We start from the raw sequence: 17,269 nt of genomic DNA on the forward strand, positions 1-17,269 counted from the left end.
CCCTCAGTAACAATTCTGTGTCTGTCCCTGAGTAACAATTCTGTGTCTGTCCCTGAGTAACAATTCTGTGTCTGTCCCTGAGTAACAATTCTGTGTCCCTCAGTAACAATTCTGTGTCCCTCAGTAACAATTCTGTGTCCCTCAGTAACAATTCTATGTCTGTCCCTGAGTAACAATTCTGTGTCTGTCCCTGAGTAACAATTCTGTGTCCCTCAGTAACAATTCTGTGTCCCTCAGTAACAATTCTGTGTCCCTCAGTAACAATTCTGTGTCTTTCCCTGAGTAACAATTCTGTGTCTGTCCCTGAGTAACAATTCTGTGTCCCTCAGTAACAATTCTGTGTCCCTCAGTAACAATTCAGTGTCCCTCAGTAACAATTCTGTGTCCCTCAGTAACAATTCTGTGTCTGTCCCTGAGTAACAATTCTGTGTCTGTCCTTCAGTAACAATTCTGTGTCCCTCAGTAACAATTCTGTGTCTGTCCCTGAGTAACAATTCTGTGTCTGTCCCTGAGTAACAATTCTGTGTCTGTCCCTGAGTAACAATTCTGTGTCTGTCCCTGAGTAACAATTCTGTGTCCCTCAGTAACAATTCTGTGTCCCTCAGTAACAATTCTGTGTCTGTCCCTGAGTAACAATTCTGTGTCTGTCCCTGAGTAACAATTCTGTGTCTGTCCCTGAGTAACAATTCTGTGTCCCTCAGTAACAATTCTGTGTCCCTCAGTAACAATTCTGTGTCCCTCAGTAACAATTCTGTCTCTGTCCCTGAGTAACAATTCTGTGTCCCTCAGTAACAATTCTGTGTCCCTCAGTAACAATTCTGTGTCCCTCAGTAACAATTCTGTGTCTGTCCCTGAGTAACAATTCTGTGTCTGTCCCTGAGTAACAATTCTGTGTCCCTCAGTAACAATTCTGTGTCCCTCAGTAACAATTCTGTTTCCCTCAGTAACAATTCTGTGTCTGTCCCTGAGTAACAATTCTGTGTCTGTCCCTGAGTAACAATTCTGTGTCTGTCCCTGAGTAACAATTCTGTGTCTGTCCCTCAGTAACAATTCTGTGTCCCTCAGTAACAATTCTGTGTCTGTCCCTGAGTAACAATTCTGTGTCCCTAAGTAACGTTTCTGTGGCCCTAAGTAACGGTTCTGTGTCCCTAAGTAACGTTTCTGTGGCCCTAAGTAACGTTTCTGTGGCCCTAAGTAACGATTCTGTGGCCCTAAGTAATGTTTCTGTGGCCCTAAGTAACGTTTCTGTGGCCCTAAGTAACGATTCTGTGGCCCTAAGTAACGTTTCTGTGGCCCTAAGTAACGTTTCTGTGGCCCTAACTAACGTTTCTGTGGCCCTAAGTAACGATTCTGTGGCCCTAAGTAACGTTTCTGTGGCCCTAAGTAACATTTCTGTGGCCCTAAGTAACGTTTCTGTGTCCCTAAGTAACGTTTCTGTGGCCCTAAGTAACGTTTCTGTGTCCCTAAGTAACGTTTCTGTGGCCCTAAGTAACGTTTCTGTGTCCCTAACTCTCTCCCTCAATACAGCCAGGTCTGCCTCTCTTGAATTACTGGAGGCAAATGGAGAATTCTAAAATGGCCGCAATTTATAGCTCGACCATTACACAGTGCTGGCTGGCTGGCTGCTGATTGGCTAATGCGATCACATGTCATGAATGAATGCATTATGGGTCAGCGCCTTGTCTGCGCGCCTTCCCAGAGATCCCCGCTCCGTCGCCGCCATTTTTGGAAAAATTTCGATTCGCGCATCGAAGTCTGCTAATTTTCGGATTCGTCGCGAATCGAAATTTTCCTAATATTCGAAACGAATTCCACTTCGCCAAGTTCGATTCGCTCATCTCTAGTTAGGATGTTCATTTATTTTTATTATTATTTCATTTTTTTAAGGGTTAGGAGGTTAAGGTTAGGGGTTAAATATTATTTATGTATTATTACATATCATATCATTTATTGTATTTACTTATTATTTGTGATTATATTTATTCATTTTTGTATTTATTTTACGTTTATTCATTTATTATTATTATTATTAGTAATAGTAGTAGCAGTAGTAGTAGCAGAACCCTAACAAAAAAAATAAATAAATAAAATATTAACCCCCAGCCCCAATCCCTAATCCTAACCCTAACCTAACCTTAATTCTAACCCCTTACCTTAAAAAAATAATAATGAATATTAATTTAAAAAAAATAAATAAAAGCTGATGGAAAAGCTAAAAAAAGTTGAAAAACCTAGCAACAAATGATGCAACAGATGATATTTTCTCTATTGGCTTATAATAAAACACCAAAGCTCAAAAAAGCCTGAAAAATGCTGTACGAAAACATGCATAAACATGCAAAAATTATGAGAAAAGTGGTTAGCTAAGTGGTCTATTTCTATGTCACCCAAAATTCGCATAACTTTCACACAAAATACACAAGTGTTTTCACCATGAAACGTGTGTTTCCAATTAGAAAAACGTCTGAATCTCCAGTGAAATTTTTTTTTAAATAGACCCCTTACAGTTTTTGTTCTCAGATTTTAAGTTGCACAACTTAAAATCTGAATAGAGTGGAGAAAGAACTTTGCTGCCAAATATTTAAAGCAGTAGTAAACTTGAGGAAAAAAAAAATCTCTCCCTGCAAGGCAATGTTGTAATGTGTTAGTATGCATAGATGCATAGCATACTAACACATTATGAAAGACTTACCTTTAAACAAAGCCCTCCAGCGGCACTGTCACCGCTGAGGAGGCTTCCATCTTCACCCAGTCTTTCTTATGGGTTTGTGGGCTGTGGCCACTTGACTGGATGAGCTGCGATGACGGCCGCCACATGTCTCAGCCGTGGCAAACAGCTCTGAAGGAACGGCACAGGTATGCCATTTCTTCAGACCGCATGCGCTGGTGACATCACCGGCTGCCATTCACTAGAATATCTCCTAAATAGTGCACGTTTAGGAGATATTCATTTTACCTACAGGTAACCTTTATTATAAGCTTACCTGTACAAAATAAAGGAGTTTACTACCACTTTGAGTACAGACAGCTTCTCTCTCAAATGTTGGCACAGACTGCAAAATGCCTGAACTGCAGTAGAAGTTTTTAACTAGAAATTACACTGAGAGTACGTAGAGTATGATGGTTAAATGTTACATTTGTCTTAACACTCTGATCAATACGTTTATTGGATTTCTTGAGTACTATATACAGTATGTCTGATGGCTGCTCTTAATGATCCTCTCAGAATCTCCTTAACGTTTCTCCCCAATCGATTTTCTGACCCAGTGCCCTCTCCTGCCCCCCTTGGGGGGTTCCTTTCTTTGTGATCCCTTACCTCCCGTTCCTTCCTTATCATACCCCTCTTCCCCCCATTGACCCTCCTCCTCTATCCCCACAACTCCCCATTGCCATCTTTCCCCTACCCATATTTCCTATTTTCCTGAATCCACCCCATAGTCTGATCTACCTCTGGATGGACTGCTTCAAGAGGCACTGTGGGCCAGCACAACTGCCTGAACAACTGTTTATATATATAGTCACCCGTATATCTAAAGGCATTTTTCTTTCGTTTTTAATAGAGTGGAGAGAGAATAGAACACCTGTCTGCTGTCTGTGCCCCCGTTATGGAGATTCACTATCTCTGTTTGACCTGTTTACCGTGATCATCGAAAGTGAAAGAGAAAGAAAATTCCAATTTTTGGGTTGACACCAAAACAATAATAGACGAGATATCTTCCATTGGGGACACTGGTGACCATGGTGATCACCGAAGATACCACCACTTTGAAGGGATTTCCTCTCACTTCCTGTTTTGGCTATTGGATAGAAAGTGAAATCTTCCCAATGGGTCAAAAAATAAAAGGGGTTATAACCCTTCTTTACTCTATCCAAAATGAAAAAAAAAAAGTTTTGCCTTTAGCTCTACCTTAAATTACACTCACAGGTGGATGCACAGTGCTTAGCAAATGCAGAGGCCCAAGAATGTGCCATCATCCGAGGTTGTTTAAAAAGAAAATGTAATGGAAAAATGTTCAGCTCCCTAATGGTGGGAGCAAAAAAAGGCAGTAGATATCATCAAAAAGAAAAGAAAAAGGGAGTATAATATTAGGTACAATGACATGCGATTAGAAGTAAGTCTATTAAACAATGAAGAGCAGTGAGCAGGGTGAGCCAACTAATATCATTAACAATATTAAGTTAACACTAGCCCAACTGGTAACAATGCAATATGTCATAGTAAACAGAAAATAAATAGTGTGGCGCTCAAAATAAATAAATATGTAAATAAATATGTTTATATCAACATAAATAAGTGCCCAATTCATATCATGCAATCTAAAAAATCTCCACAAATATCAAAGAATAATAATAAATAAATAATTAATAATAAATAACTGTGTATCCTATAAAACTCAAGTGATCACACTCTAAATAAATATAGTGTCTCAATCAATAATAAGATACGTGCTTATAAATGGGAAAATGGTGACCAGGTTGTATCACAGCCTATATAAAGATAACAAGTGCTGTAGTGCCAAAAAAAGTGCAAAAAACGTTTATCCAATCTTTCTAAAAATCAATGGAAAATAATGTCCATCATGTGATAAATATATTCATGCAATATACGGTGATAATCAATAGGTGATTGGTGCCAAAATCCTCTCCTAGCGGTGGCTAGATTTCCTCCTCACCTCCTCCCAGTGACCCCTAGGGGCCAGCAGGCTTGCAGGATCACCCTGGATCCTTAATTCAAATGGGCCAGCAGCTTTCCTCCTTGATTGGATTCCTTTATTGGCCTCCTATTTCCCTTGCTCAGCCAAGATGCCTCTGAAGAACAATGGCTCACCAGTCCAGTGAGCCAAAAAAGAAAACACCCTCTAAGTGTAGTATTAAATGACTCCTTTATTCAAAGATTAGAGTAACAACACTCACATTTCCTGGCAGTCCTCCCTCCTCACCGATGTGTGGGTACACTGCATGTGAATGGGACTTCCTAGGTGTAGTAAGATGGCGTCGCACGCCGGAAGTGCGTCACCGCGCACCGGAAACTGCGGACTCGCGAACCTACGCGTTACGTCACTGTCTACTCGTGACTTCCTCGGGGTATCGCATGACAGGCGCAGTTCCTCCCTTTATACCGGGCCTATCCACACACATTAATCGTGGCCCGCCTTGTACATACTCGGCGGTAACCGTGCCATTTTTCCAATCAATATAAAATCCTCAATATAGAAACCCACCATCTAAAAAATATAGTAATAAGTATAATAAAAACAATATATATTACTCGTGCGTACCAGTTTATAAATATCAACAATTTGTACCACTCTGTCAGAAATATCTCAAGCCATAAGAAATTATACTGCACTCAAACTCCTTTTGAACAAATATGTCTGTCAGGAGATGTCCCCTATTATACCCTATCCTTCTGTATTTTAGTGAGTAAGACACTATATAAGATTGACTATATCAATCTGAAAGGGAATTAAATACATCTCTTACAGAAGAAGCTAAATTAACATGCTTTAATCTTACCCACACACTATGTATAGTTAGCACAGTTCAAGTGTGGAATTTCAAACTTTTGACCCAATGGTACAGATCCCCTCATAGACAGCATCAAGTTCAAACCTATGTTGGCATTGTTTGCAAGAGGTCTTACACATCCCTAGTAGAGCTACATATTAATTAAGCAGTTGGAAAAGAGTAACTCAGATAAACATTAGGATCACATCAAACACACTTAAATTGACCCCAGAAATTGCACGCCTTTCGATTTTTCCCAGATCAATTTCAGCTGCCAAGAAATTATTTCTTTATCTGCTCAACTAAAGCCTACGTTCCTAGACACTGGGCCACAGCCCTCACAATTAGGGAATGGAGATAGATGAACTGACTGCCCAACAATATGACAGATACAATTCTTTTTGAACCAAGTGGACCTTATGGACCTCTACAACATGGGCACTGATGAATTCAAGACTCTAGCATGAGCTAATATACTTATCTACAGATATGCACCTTTATTTTATGGAACAATTTGCTCTTCGTGAGCACTTAAGAGTAAATCCTCTCTCTCACTGTGACTTCACCCCACATAACCCTACCTCTTGCCCTCTATTTCTTTTCCCAGTTACTTTCCCACTCTACTCGTCTTTATTCCTCCTTTCTCGGGCTCTAGAACCACCGCGAAGGAACCGTGAAACATTCTGGGGTGTACACAAGGGCAGTACTGCTGTGGAATGCAACCCTTCAAGCAAATGGGTCTGCGCTGCAACCACACTGCAAATTTGTGTAATGCAGTGCAGTGGTGCAGCATTAACGGGGTTAAAACAGGCAGTGAGGAGGTGTCATATCATCTCCTCATTGTCAAATGTATCTGAAAAGCAACCTACTGCAGATTGCTTTTCAGAGGCATAACCTTTTTAATCCCAGCCTTACTGTTCTCCAACACCACATACAGTTTATAGGTATTCTCCAAAGCATGTAATGTAAAATATTGTCACAGCTGTCTTATGATCCTTCCTGATCTCCAGGCATAAGGATGCCAATGCTGGGTGGGAACGCATTACATTTATAGCTTTAACCTCTTGTTTACTAAGATACGTTTGTAAACATTCTGGCTTTCAAGGGGTTAAAGAAAGCTCATGGCTGTTCCTGTATGAATTTTTAGAGCTGGTGATTGGCTTTAAAGTCATCGGTTTTATGGGGAACTGAAGATTCGTGTGTGTGCCTTCTCCATATTTCCAGTTCAGTTCCACTTATTTCATGTCGGCAACCACGTGTGCTTTCGTTTCCAGAAGGTTTCTTCAATACCCCACATGCAGCTTTTGCACAGCTTACGCTGAACAGATTCAACAACCCAGGAATATCTAAAACATGGCTCCCCCAGGGGCAGGGTCCTGGGGGTGAAGAAGAAAAACACTCTGGAAGGTTGTTCCAAATATTTACTCTCACCCAGCTCATGCCACTGAGCAGGCTCCTGATTGGCTGGTGAGGATAAATATTCATGTTTCAGCCGCTGACCCTTCCCACACTGATTACTGGAGCCTCCTACGCAGTAACAGGCAGAAGTAATCCAAGGCCTGAGCTAGGAATACCTGGAGTGCCAAAATGTAAGCAAAGCTCAGCCTGACTACAGCCTAACTACATCTAGCACACACAAAATCTCTACTGCTTATATAGCGCCGTCAATTTACGCAGCGCTTTACAGTTAATATAGTACAGTCACATCAGTCCCTAACCCTCAGGGGCATACAATCTATGGTCCCTAACTCTCATTCATACATACACATACTAGGGCCAATTTAGACAGGATCCAATTCACCTACCAGTATGTCTTTTGGAGTGTGGGAGGAAACCGGAGTACTTGGAGGAAACCCATGCAGGCACAGGGAGAACATGCAAACTCCAGGCAGGTGGTGCCGTGGTTGGGATTTGAACCAACGACCCTAGTACTGCCAGGCAGAAGTGCTAACCATTTAGCCACTGTGCTGCCCATACACATATGCCCGTAAATGTATTTTAGTGGCTAGAATAAATTAATATTCTAGTCAACAGAATGAATTTAGGCTTATACTCTTCTAACCGCCATACGCATGTAAATGTGCATACATAAGCACATAAACACGCATACATATGAATCACTAGAGACATTTTTTTCTGACATCTTTTGGCAGCGTATTTAGAGCATAAATTCATGTAGATCCCTACATATTTACAAACATATGATATGTTTCTGTTCTTTTTCACCACAGGAACCAGTCCAGGTTCAGGAGGACCTGGTCGCTGGCTCCCCCAGCCTCTTACCAGAAGAAATCATTCATACCCGAGAGAACTACTGAATGGTGAGTGTAAGTAAAACTATACAGATCATCCCTTTGGCACTTTGTGCGGTCCCCAAAACATTGGCTTGTGATGGCTTCTTTCCTTTGTGAAGGAAGAAAATAATGAAGACATGCTGGAGACGATTTCTGCTTTTGGTAATGGTAGTTCTTAAAGCGGTATTAAATCCTAAACCAAAAATGTAATATATTGCAGCTTACCAATCATTAGATGTGGTGGCTGCATTCATTTTCTTTTTTTTAGGCCTGCTTTTACCTGTTGATCAGTAAACACACCTTCTGTATTTGAGAGTGCCTACACAGAGACACCTTTGGACAGCAGCATTGTAATCTGGGGGAGGGGTGTATAGATGCACTAGCAGATGTAAATACACTAACAAATTGAAGCCAAACTCCAGCTAACACTTTAAAAGCAGTCACAGCAAACAATTTTTTATTTTTTTTCCTTTCAGGATAGGGGTTTTACATAAATAAATAAAAGCTGACCATTGTAAGCACCCCTCTCAGTGTTAAATGGTTTGCTTCATTGCTGTAAAACTAATAGATCTGCGAGTGAGCTTGTAGTTTTGAAAAACATCAGACTTACTGGCTGGATCACTGGATGAAAATAGAAGAAAGAAAGCCTATAAATGAAAACGAATGCAGCTACCACATCTAAAAATTGGTAAGCTGCAAAATAATAAAAAACATTTTTCTTGTGTTGAATCATACTTTAAGGTCTCTTTCACATTCACAGTAAGCTCTACCGCACTAGGCCCAGAACGCCCTATTTTTAATTTTTGTTTTTAAGTTGCTGAACATCAATTTTACATTGCAGGATCTCACCACAGCTGCCAGCAGAGTGGTTGTCTTGCAGTCATGGTGTGGCCCCTGGTGTGGTGTGGCACTCAAAGAGTGAGTTTGACAGGCACTGGCACCTGTTAAACTCTGCACCCCAAGTTAAAAATGCTGTGGCATGTATACATGTGTGCAGCATGTCTGCCTGTATTTTGCCAATTCAGGTACAGTAAAATTAGGACTGCTTTTCCTGCCCCCTAGCCACCCATCTGAATGAGACCTTGCAAAGAGCTAACTGGGAAGCAAAATTAGAGAAAGTGTTCTGTCGTTGGGCAAACACCTGGGGCATGTGTGCATGAGCCTCCATTTATCAAAAGACAAACAGGTTGTATTTGATAACTTTAATAAACTAAGATTCAACAAGTAATTATAGAGCTGTTAGTTTAACTTCTATAGTTGGGAAGATACTGGAGAGTTTAATAAAAGACCACATAGATGAGTTCTTGCTGGAAAAAAAATATTTTAAGCAACAGACAGCATGGATTCATGAAAGACAGAAGTTGTCAAACAAATCTGATTTATTTTTATGAGGAGGTGAGCAAAACCTTGGACAGAGGGGTGGCGGTGGACGTGGTATACTTGGATTTTGCAAAAGCATTTGACACAGTTCCCCACACACAGCTAATGTGTAAGGTAAAGTCTACAGGCTTGGAAAAATCCATATGTAAATGGATAGAAAACTGGCTAAAAGATCGTATTCAAAGAGTAGTGGTTAATGATTCATACTCTGCATGGTCTAGGGTTGTCAGTGGTGGACCCCAAGGTTCAGTGTTGGGACCCTTACTTTTTAATATATTTATAAACAATATAGGTTCTGGGATTAAAAATCCCATTTCAGTCTTTGCAGATGACACCAAGCTGTGCAGTGGAATAACATCCTTACAGGATGTCTCTAATTTACAAGCTGACCTCAATGCATTGTTTAATTGGGCAACTATGTGGCAAATGAGGTTTAATGTTGATAAATGTAAGGTTATGCACGTGGGGGCTAAGAATATGCATGCATCATACATACTAGGGGGAGTACAATTGGGGGATTCAATGGTGGAGAAGGATCTGGGAGTTCTGGTAGATCACAAGCTTAATAATGGCATGCAATGCCAAGCTGCAGTTTCTAAAGCGAGCAAAATCCTCTCTTGTATTAAAGAGGTATAGACTCCAGAGAGAGAGATATCATATTACCCTGTACATATCATTATTAATACCTCATCTGGAATATGCAGTTCAGTTTTGGGCACCAATTCACAAAAAGAACATTGGGGAACTGGAGAAAATACAGAGAAGGGCAACCAAACGGATAAGAGGCATGGAGGAGCTCAGCTATGAGGAAAGATTAGAGGAACTGAATTTATTCTCTCTTGAGAAGAGGAGATTAAGGGGGGATATGATCAACATGTATAAATACATCAGTGGTTCATATAGTGAACTCGGTGTAGAGCTATTCACCCTGAGGTCATCACAGAGGACAAGGGGGCACTCTTTACTTCTGGAGTAAAAGAAATGTAATCTCCAACTATACATAATGCAACTATGCATGGCAACTATACATAATGGTATCATCTCTGACTGGAAGGCAGTGTGTGTTGTCAGCATATGTCCTACTGATTTGCATCTACTTATTGTAGCACTGTCCTCTCGAGTAGGGTTGCCACCTCATCCCTTTAAAGTTGAACACATATTATTTACACAGCTTCTGTGGCTGATTAAAGTGGTAATTAAACTCACTTAGTGCCTTAAATGCATTAAATTAGCCTAAGAACCTGTGTAATTAATATGTGTTCAGTTTTAAAGGGATGAGGAGGCAACCCTACTCTTGAGGGCCTATGGATTTGTTTTGGTCCTCCTAAGCTCTGCACAGTAAGGTAACACAAATTTTCCATACTTGCACACTTGGAGTCAGTAAACAGTCTTTGAGCTGGTTTTTAGCAGTTTTTTTAATGGGGTTAACAACTTGGATGGGGTCAAGTGGTATATGGGATTCCCAAGGAATTGCAAACTCGAGGACAATTTCTTAGCAACCTATACACTGTACAAAAAGATGTGGATCTGCAAAATAAAGCACTGTCTCTTTAAGGAGCTCTAAGGTCCCCTTGGTGTACCTCCTCAAACCCCAGAGGTGCCCCTGGGCAAGGGATTCCAAGATCTAGCAATTAAGTAGTCCCAGATGAGAATTAGCTGGGTCTTCCATCTGACCACTGTCTCCCTTTATATGGCCCAGGGGGTGTAGGAGTACTCACACTGTCCAGTGCTGTCAGTGTAGTGGGTTGGTAGCTGCTTTCAGGCTTTTCTCTGGGCTGGCTCTTTCCCTGCTGCTCAGAATGTCCTCCCTAAGAGACCTTGGGCAGTGGAGAGCCTCCGTTCAGCATCCTGCCTGTGGGCAAGCCTCCCTCCCTGGGGCCCCCTCCCAGACTCCACACTCCAGCCTTCTCTCAATCCATCTTCCACCTGACTCCCGTGCTGCTCAGACTCTGCCACATTTAGGATTGTCCTTAATCACCACTCCAGGCCTCCTGCCTACGGATTGGCCAAGGTCCTTCAAACATGAAGATTTGGGTCTCCTCCCCTCCTCCGCTCCTCTTACAGAAAATTCTGTGAATTTCTGGAAGGGTGGGAGGGCTCCAGAAGCCCTGACCTGTGGAGCCTCTCAGCCTGTGCTAAGGTGTAATCGCTACCTCACTCCCACGCTGACTCATCCCAGGCTGCTACCCAGTTTCTAACTACAAAAATAGCTACCTAGAGGGAGCTACATTAGTTTTAATGATTTTTTTTTACAACTTAGCAACTTGGCATTTTTAGCTTGCTTCCAATATGCCAATTTAAGGACATAATTTTAGCACTTTTTTTTATTGGAAAAAGCAAGACAATGATTAGGCACTCAGAAAGCAATGTTTTTATTAAATAGACCCTTAGTGTATCAAGCTACCCAGACATCTCATATCTCATACCTCATATATTTCTTTCTCAACCAGGGTTCCATGAAACCCTAAGGTTCCTTCAGAGGTTGTTGGGGGTGCCTACTGTGAATGAGTAATGTCTACCTCTCAGATGAGTTCCCACTAACCCAATGATCTTTTTAACTATATGGAAGAGGCAGATTCTTCCCAGTGACCACAAATGTAAGGAGCATTTTTTCCACTGAGCATTACACTAATATACCTCAAGCTTTAGACCTAGTAATTATTACAAGGGTTACCAAGACCAAAAAGTTTGTTTGAGGGTTCCTCCGTGATAAAAAAAAAAAAGGTTGAGAATAGCTGCCATCACGAGGGCAGACAAGTGCTCACTAGTTGAAAGCTCTCAGGATAAAGATTTATCAGAAAGGGTGGAAGACTTGCCCCAATAACTACTGCTCCACCACATGATAAGCAGTTGCTGACCCTATCTTTCTGAAAAGTTCTTTCTTTATTGGCTAACTCAGCAAAGCCTTGCAGGTCACATCATTTACTGCCCTGAGGGCACCTGAATCTGTTCTGCAGATATGAGCATTCTCTAAGATCTACAGACATCACAAGGTACAGTCAGGTCCATAAATATTGGGACATCGACACAATTCTAACATTTTTGGCTCTATACACCACCACAATGGATTTGAAATGAAACAAACAAGACGTGCTTTAACTGCAGACTGTCAGCTTTAATTTGAGGGTATTTACATCCAAATCAGGTGGACGGTGTAGGAATTACAACAGTTTGCATATATGCCTCCCACTTGTTAAGGGACCAAAAGTAATGGGACAGAATAATAATCATAAATCAAACTTTCACTTTTTAATACTTGGTTGTAAATCCTTTGCAGTCAATTACAGCCTGAAGTCTGGAACGCATAGACATCACCAGATGCTGGGTTTCATCCCTGGTGATGCTCTGCCAGGCCTCTACTGCAACTGCCTACAGTTCCTGCTTGTTCTTGGGGCATTTTCCCTTCAGTTTTGTCTTCAGCAAGTGAAATGCATGCTCAATCGGATTCAGGTCAGGTGATTGACTTGGCCATTGCATAACATTCCACTTCTTTCCCTTAAAAAACTCTTTGGTTGCTTTTGCAGTATGCTTTGGGTCATTGTCCATCTGCACTGTGAAGCGGCGTCCAATGAGTTCTGAAGCATTTGGCTGAATATGAGCAGATAATATTGCCCCAAAACACTTCACAATTCATCCGGCTGCTTTTGTCAGCAGCCACATCATCAATAAATACAAGAGAAGCAGTTCCATTGGCAGCCATACATGCCCACGCCATGACACTACCACCACCATGCTTCACTGATGAGGTGGTATGCTTAGGATCATGAGCAGTTCCTTTCCTTCTCCATACTCTTCTCTTCCCATCACTCTGGTACAAGTTGATCTTGGTCTCATCTGTCCATAGGATGTTGTTCCAGAACTGTGAAGGCTTTTTTACATGTCGTTTGGCAAACTCTAATCTGGCCTTCCTGTTTTTGAGGCTCACCAATGGTTTACATCTTGTGGTGAACCCTCTGTATTCACTCTGGTGAAGTCTTCTCTTGATTGGTGACTTTGACACACATACACCTACCTCCTGGAGAGTGTTCTTGATCTGGCCAACTGTTGTGAAGGGTGTTTTCTTCACCAGGGAAAGAATTCTTCGGTCATCCACCACAGTTGTTTTCCGTGGTCTTCCGGGTCTTTTGGTGTTGCTGAGCTCACCAGTGCTTTCCTTCTTTTTAAGAATGTTCCAAACAGTTGTTTTGGCCACGCCTAATGTTTTTGTTATCTCTCTAATGGGTTTGTTTTGTTTTTTCAGCCTAATAATGGCTTGCTTCATTGATAGTGACAGCTCTTTGGATCTCATCTTGAGAGTTGACAGCAACAGATTCCAAATGCAAATAGCACACTTGAAATGAACTCTGGACCTTTTATCTGCTCATTGTAATTGGGATAATGAGGAAATAACACACACCTGGCCATGGAACAGCTGTCCCATTACTTTTGGTCCCTTAACAAGTGGCAGGCACATATGCAAACTGTTGTAATTCCTACACCGTCCACCTGATTTGGATGTAAATACCCTCAAATTAAAGCTGACAGTCTGCAGTTAAAGCACATCTTGTTTGTTTCATTTCAAATCCATTGTGGTGGTGTATAGAGCCAAAAATGTTAGAATTGTGTTGATGTCCCCATATTTATGGACCTGACTGTATATGGTTGAAACATTTTCAGCATGTTGTCTAAAACATATTCAATTACACTGAAAGTGCAGATCTAATGGAATTATTTACCTGTATGTTTCCATTTCTTCCAAGCCTCTTGGCTAACAACCTTTGCATTATACACACACAGGCCTCTTTATTAGGTTCACCTTGCTAGTACCGGGTTGGATCCCCTTTTGCCTGCAGAACTGTTTTAATTCTTCATGACATAATTTCAACAAGGTGTTGGAGACATTCCTCAGAGATTTTGCTCCATATTGACATGAGTTACTGTTGCCTTTTTATCATCTCAAACCAGTCTGTCCATTCTCCTCTGACATCAACAAGGCATTTTCATCCACACAACTGCTGCTCACTGGATATTTTCTCTTTTTTGGACCATTCTCTGTAAACCCTAGAGATGGTTGCGATTGAAAATTCCAGTAGATCAGCAGTTTTTTAAGTACTCAGACCAGCCTGCCTGCCACAAACAACGATGCCACATTCAAAGTCACTAAAATCCCCTTTCTGATTCTTCACCACGTCTAGATGCCTAAATGCACTGAGTTACTGCCATGTGATTGGCTGACTAGCAATTTGTGTTATGAAGCATTTGAACAGGTATACCTAATAAAGTGGCCGTGGACTGTATTTTCACCCATTTTCCCCCTTGAATCATTGGTTGCTCCTTTCCATCTAGGATTTTTGATGAGCAGAATAAAAGCAAGAAACGCAGGCAGGAGAAAAAAACAGGCGTGCCTGCCTTTAGTGTATCTTGTTTGGTGCACTGCAGAATGCAATGTATTATTCATCACACCTAGAAATAGATATTTAACCAAGTCACAGCCTTCTCTATGATTACTGAGAGTTATTATTCCAAATGTCTTAGTAATGCTTTATTTTCCTATGAAAAGATAGTTCTTGGTAGCATAGTAAAGAGTCAAACATAAGATACAAGAATTTCCTGTAATCTTGCAGCATTATGCTATTATTTCATATGACCTGTCAGCTGTTCTTCCATCTGATGCTGGTGATTACTATGCAGAGTGGAGGTGTTGTTAGATTCACATACCTAAAAATTGCTCTTGAAGAGCTCGTCCCCGGAAATTTTTTTTTAGCATTTATTAATGCAGGATAATTACCTATAGATTGTTGATTGCACTCTCTCGGTTGGGCAAGCCTAATATACGCATGTACCCTGTAACTGGAATAAATCTTAAGAGCATTCATCTAGGGGACACTATTTGCCACCTGCTCTCTATACACATGGCATTTTGAAACCTTGCTTTGAGGGAAATCTTATGGACAATAAAATTGTTCTCTGCTATAAACTTAACTGAACTTTTGACAATGAATGGTTCAATGAATCAAGGCTTGCTGAATAATTGAAACACTTTCATGATAAAGCACCTTATTTCATGAAATACAGTATGTTGTGTTTTTCTATTTATTTTCTTTATTTATTTTAAATCAGCTAAAAAAAAAATAACCTTTTTTTGAAAATGTTTTTCAATGTCTTTTTTTTATAAGGTAAATAAAAATAACAATTGCAAGTTCCCATCTGCAGCACCAGGGTTTCATATAGGAGATTTACTGCTTTGAATACAGACCTGAACAGCAGGATGTCAGATTACAGACAGCTGATTGCGTTAGCCTAATAATTTAGAGGAGGGACACAACCAACCTCCTCTCTTATAGTAGAGATGGTGCCTGTAGGCAGGTGCATTCTGTTCCCACCACTGTAGATGGCTCCTGACACAAGTGGTACAACAGAGAGAGAGGAAATCCTAGGGACACACTCTCTATGGTTTCCTGGGTCAATGGGTTGGCTAGACTGTGGCCATGTGACCCTTGGCAGCCATCTTGGGTCAGCAGGGTCTATTTAGGGCCCTGCCCCCGGGTTATTATTATTACAGGTATTTTATATGATGCAGTCAATGTATGCAGCACTTTATGTATATATTGTAGATTCACATCAGTCCCTAACCCTCAAGGAGTGTACAATCTAAGCCCCCTAACCAGGGGCAGACTGACCATTTGGAAACTCGGGCACTACCCAAGGGCCCGGGGTCAGTAGGGGGCCCCATGAGATGCCCCTGGTACCTTTTTCATAGGCTTTTTTGAATTTGGGCAAGGACACAGGGGCCCTATGATCCCCTTTTGCCTGGGAGCCCCATGAGTTGTCAGTACGCCCCTGCCCCTAACTCACATTCGTACTAGGTCCAATTTAGACAATTAACATACCAGCATGTCTTTGGAGTGTGGGGGAAACCAGGGTAACTGGAGGAAACCCATGCAGGCACAGGGAGAACATGCAAACTCCAGGCAGGTAATGCCATGGTTGGGATTCGAACCAATTACCCTAATGCTGCCAGGTGGAAGTGCCAACCAGTTAGCCACTGTGCTGCTCACCGCATGTATTTTTTGTGAGTGGTTAGTGCAGGGAGAGAGTCCCCGCTTGCTAGGAAGAGTAAGTAGTGGTAGGCAAAGGTTCCTCAGGAGGGAAAGGATAGGGACTTGCTAACCTAGAAGAAGTTTCCCCTCTTGGGACTGGACTGGCCAAGCTGCACTTCTCCCTCTGAAACAGACGGTACCTCTCCTCAGCCACATCTGACTACACTGGACTTTGAGTTATTTCCCTAGCAGCACTCTCACATCTGGGGTGTTTGTAACGTGGATATTCTTTTCAGTACAAGTTTTACGTTTTACTGCATGTGGACTCTGTGTATATACTACCTGCACCATGCTGCACCTCTCCACATGCCAGTCTGGATTTAGCCAACAAGTGATGCACCAGTATTAGACTTTTTTTTGGCCTCTTTTAGAACAGCTCCTTTACCTATTTCCTTTTTTGCTTCCTTTCCTTTTGTCTTATTGCTTTCAGCCCCCTTCCTTCATTATTCCTAGACCTAATGGGGAGTTGCTGCTTAGTTCTCCTAGAGTGTATTCATCATTCTCAACTTGATATCATATTGCTGCACAATGGGCATTTGGCAATGAAGCATTATATTAAGCAGAACATCAGACCCTGTCTTTAGCCTGCCCCACCCTACAAATCCATAAATGTTATAGACACAGTAGCTTGAGTAAATTTGCTCTCTAGCATTTATACACTAGAGAAGAGCTCCATTCAAAATATTAAGGTAAAAATGAATAGCCCATTAATCCTTAAAATGGCAAAACTAGCTTTGCTGCAAAATGTACCTGCAATCCAAAGATTCCTACAATACTTCTTTCTGCCCCTAGATGTCAGTCTAATGACCAGCATTATTCAACTCTGTCAATATGCATTCTCTTTCTATCAGCATTTCTCTAGTCATCACATGAACTAACTTGATCCTTGTGCTGTTTCTTCCTCTCACAATTACAATGTTACTAAACCCAGGACCCTGCATTATATCTGGTCTCCCACAGTACACACAACATGGAAATGCAATTATTTTAGTAAATATAAACTGCTAA

At 41.3% G+C, this 17,269-nt stretch overlaps 1 protein-coding gene across 5 annotated transcripts in view; it reads left to right on the plus strand.

The window, feature by feature from the left end:
* Positions 1-17,269, plus strand: part of CCDC136 (coiled-coil domain containing 136) — a 112,048-nt gene that overhangs the window by 33,071 nt on the left and 61,708 nt on the right. For 4 of the 5 annotated variants that reach the window (XM_089676941.1, XM_089676940.1, XM_089676944.1 and 1 more), the window contains exon 2: positions 7,740-7,835. In XM_089676941.1, the coding sequence (XP_089533067.1) occupies positions 7,740-7,835 (96 nt within the window). The remainder of the gene's footprint in view (positions 1-7,739; positions 7,836-17,269) is intronic. The other variant, XM_089676943.1, reaches the window with a different exon arrangement.

The sequence above is a fragment of the Staurois parvus genome, unplaced genomic scaffold (assembly GCF_062004578.1).
Source record: "Staurois parvus isolate SC_StPar_1 unplaced genomic scaffold, SC_StPar_1.0 ptg000175l, whole genome shotgun sequence".
NCBI classification, from domain to species: domain Eukaryota; kingdom Metazoa; phylum Chordata; class Amphibia; order Anura; family Ranidae; genus Staurois; species Staurois parvus.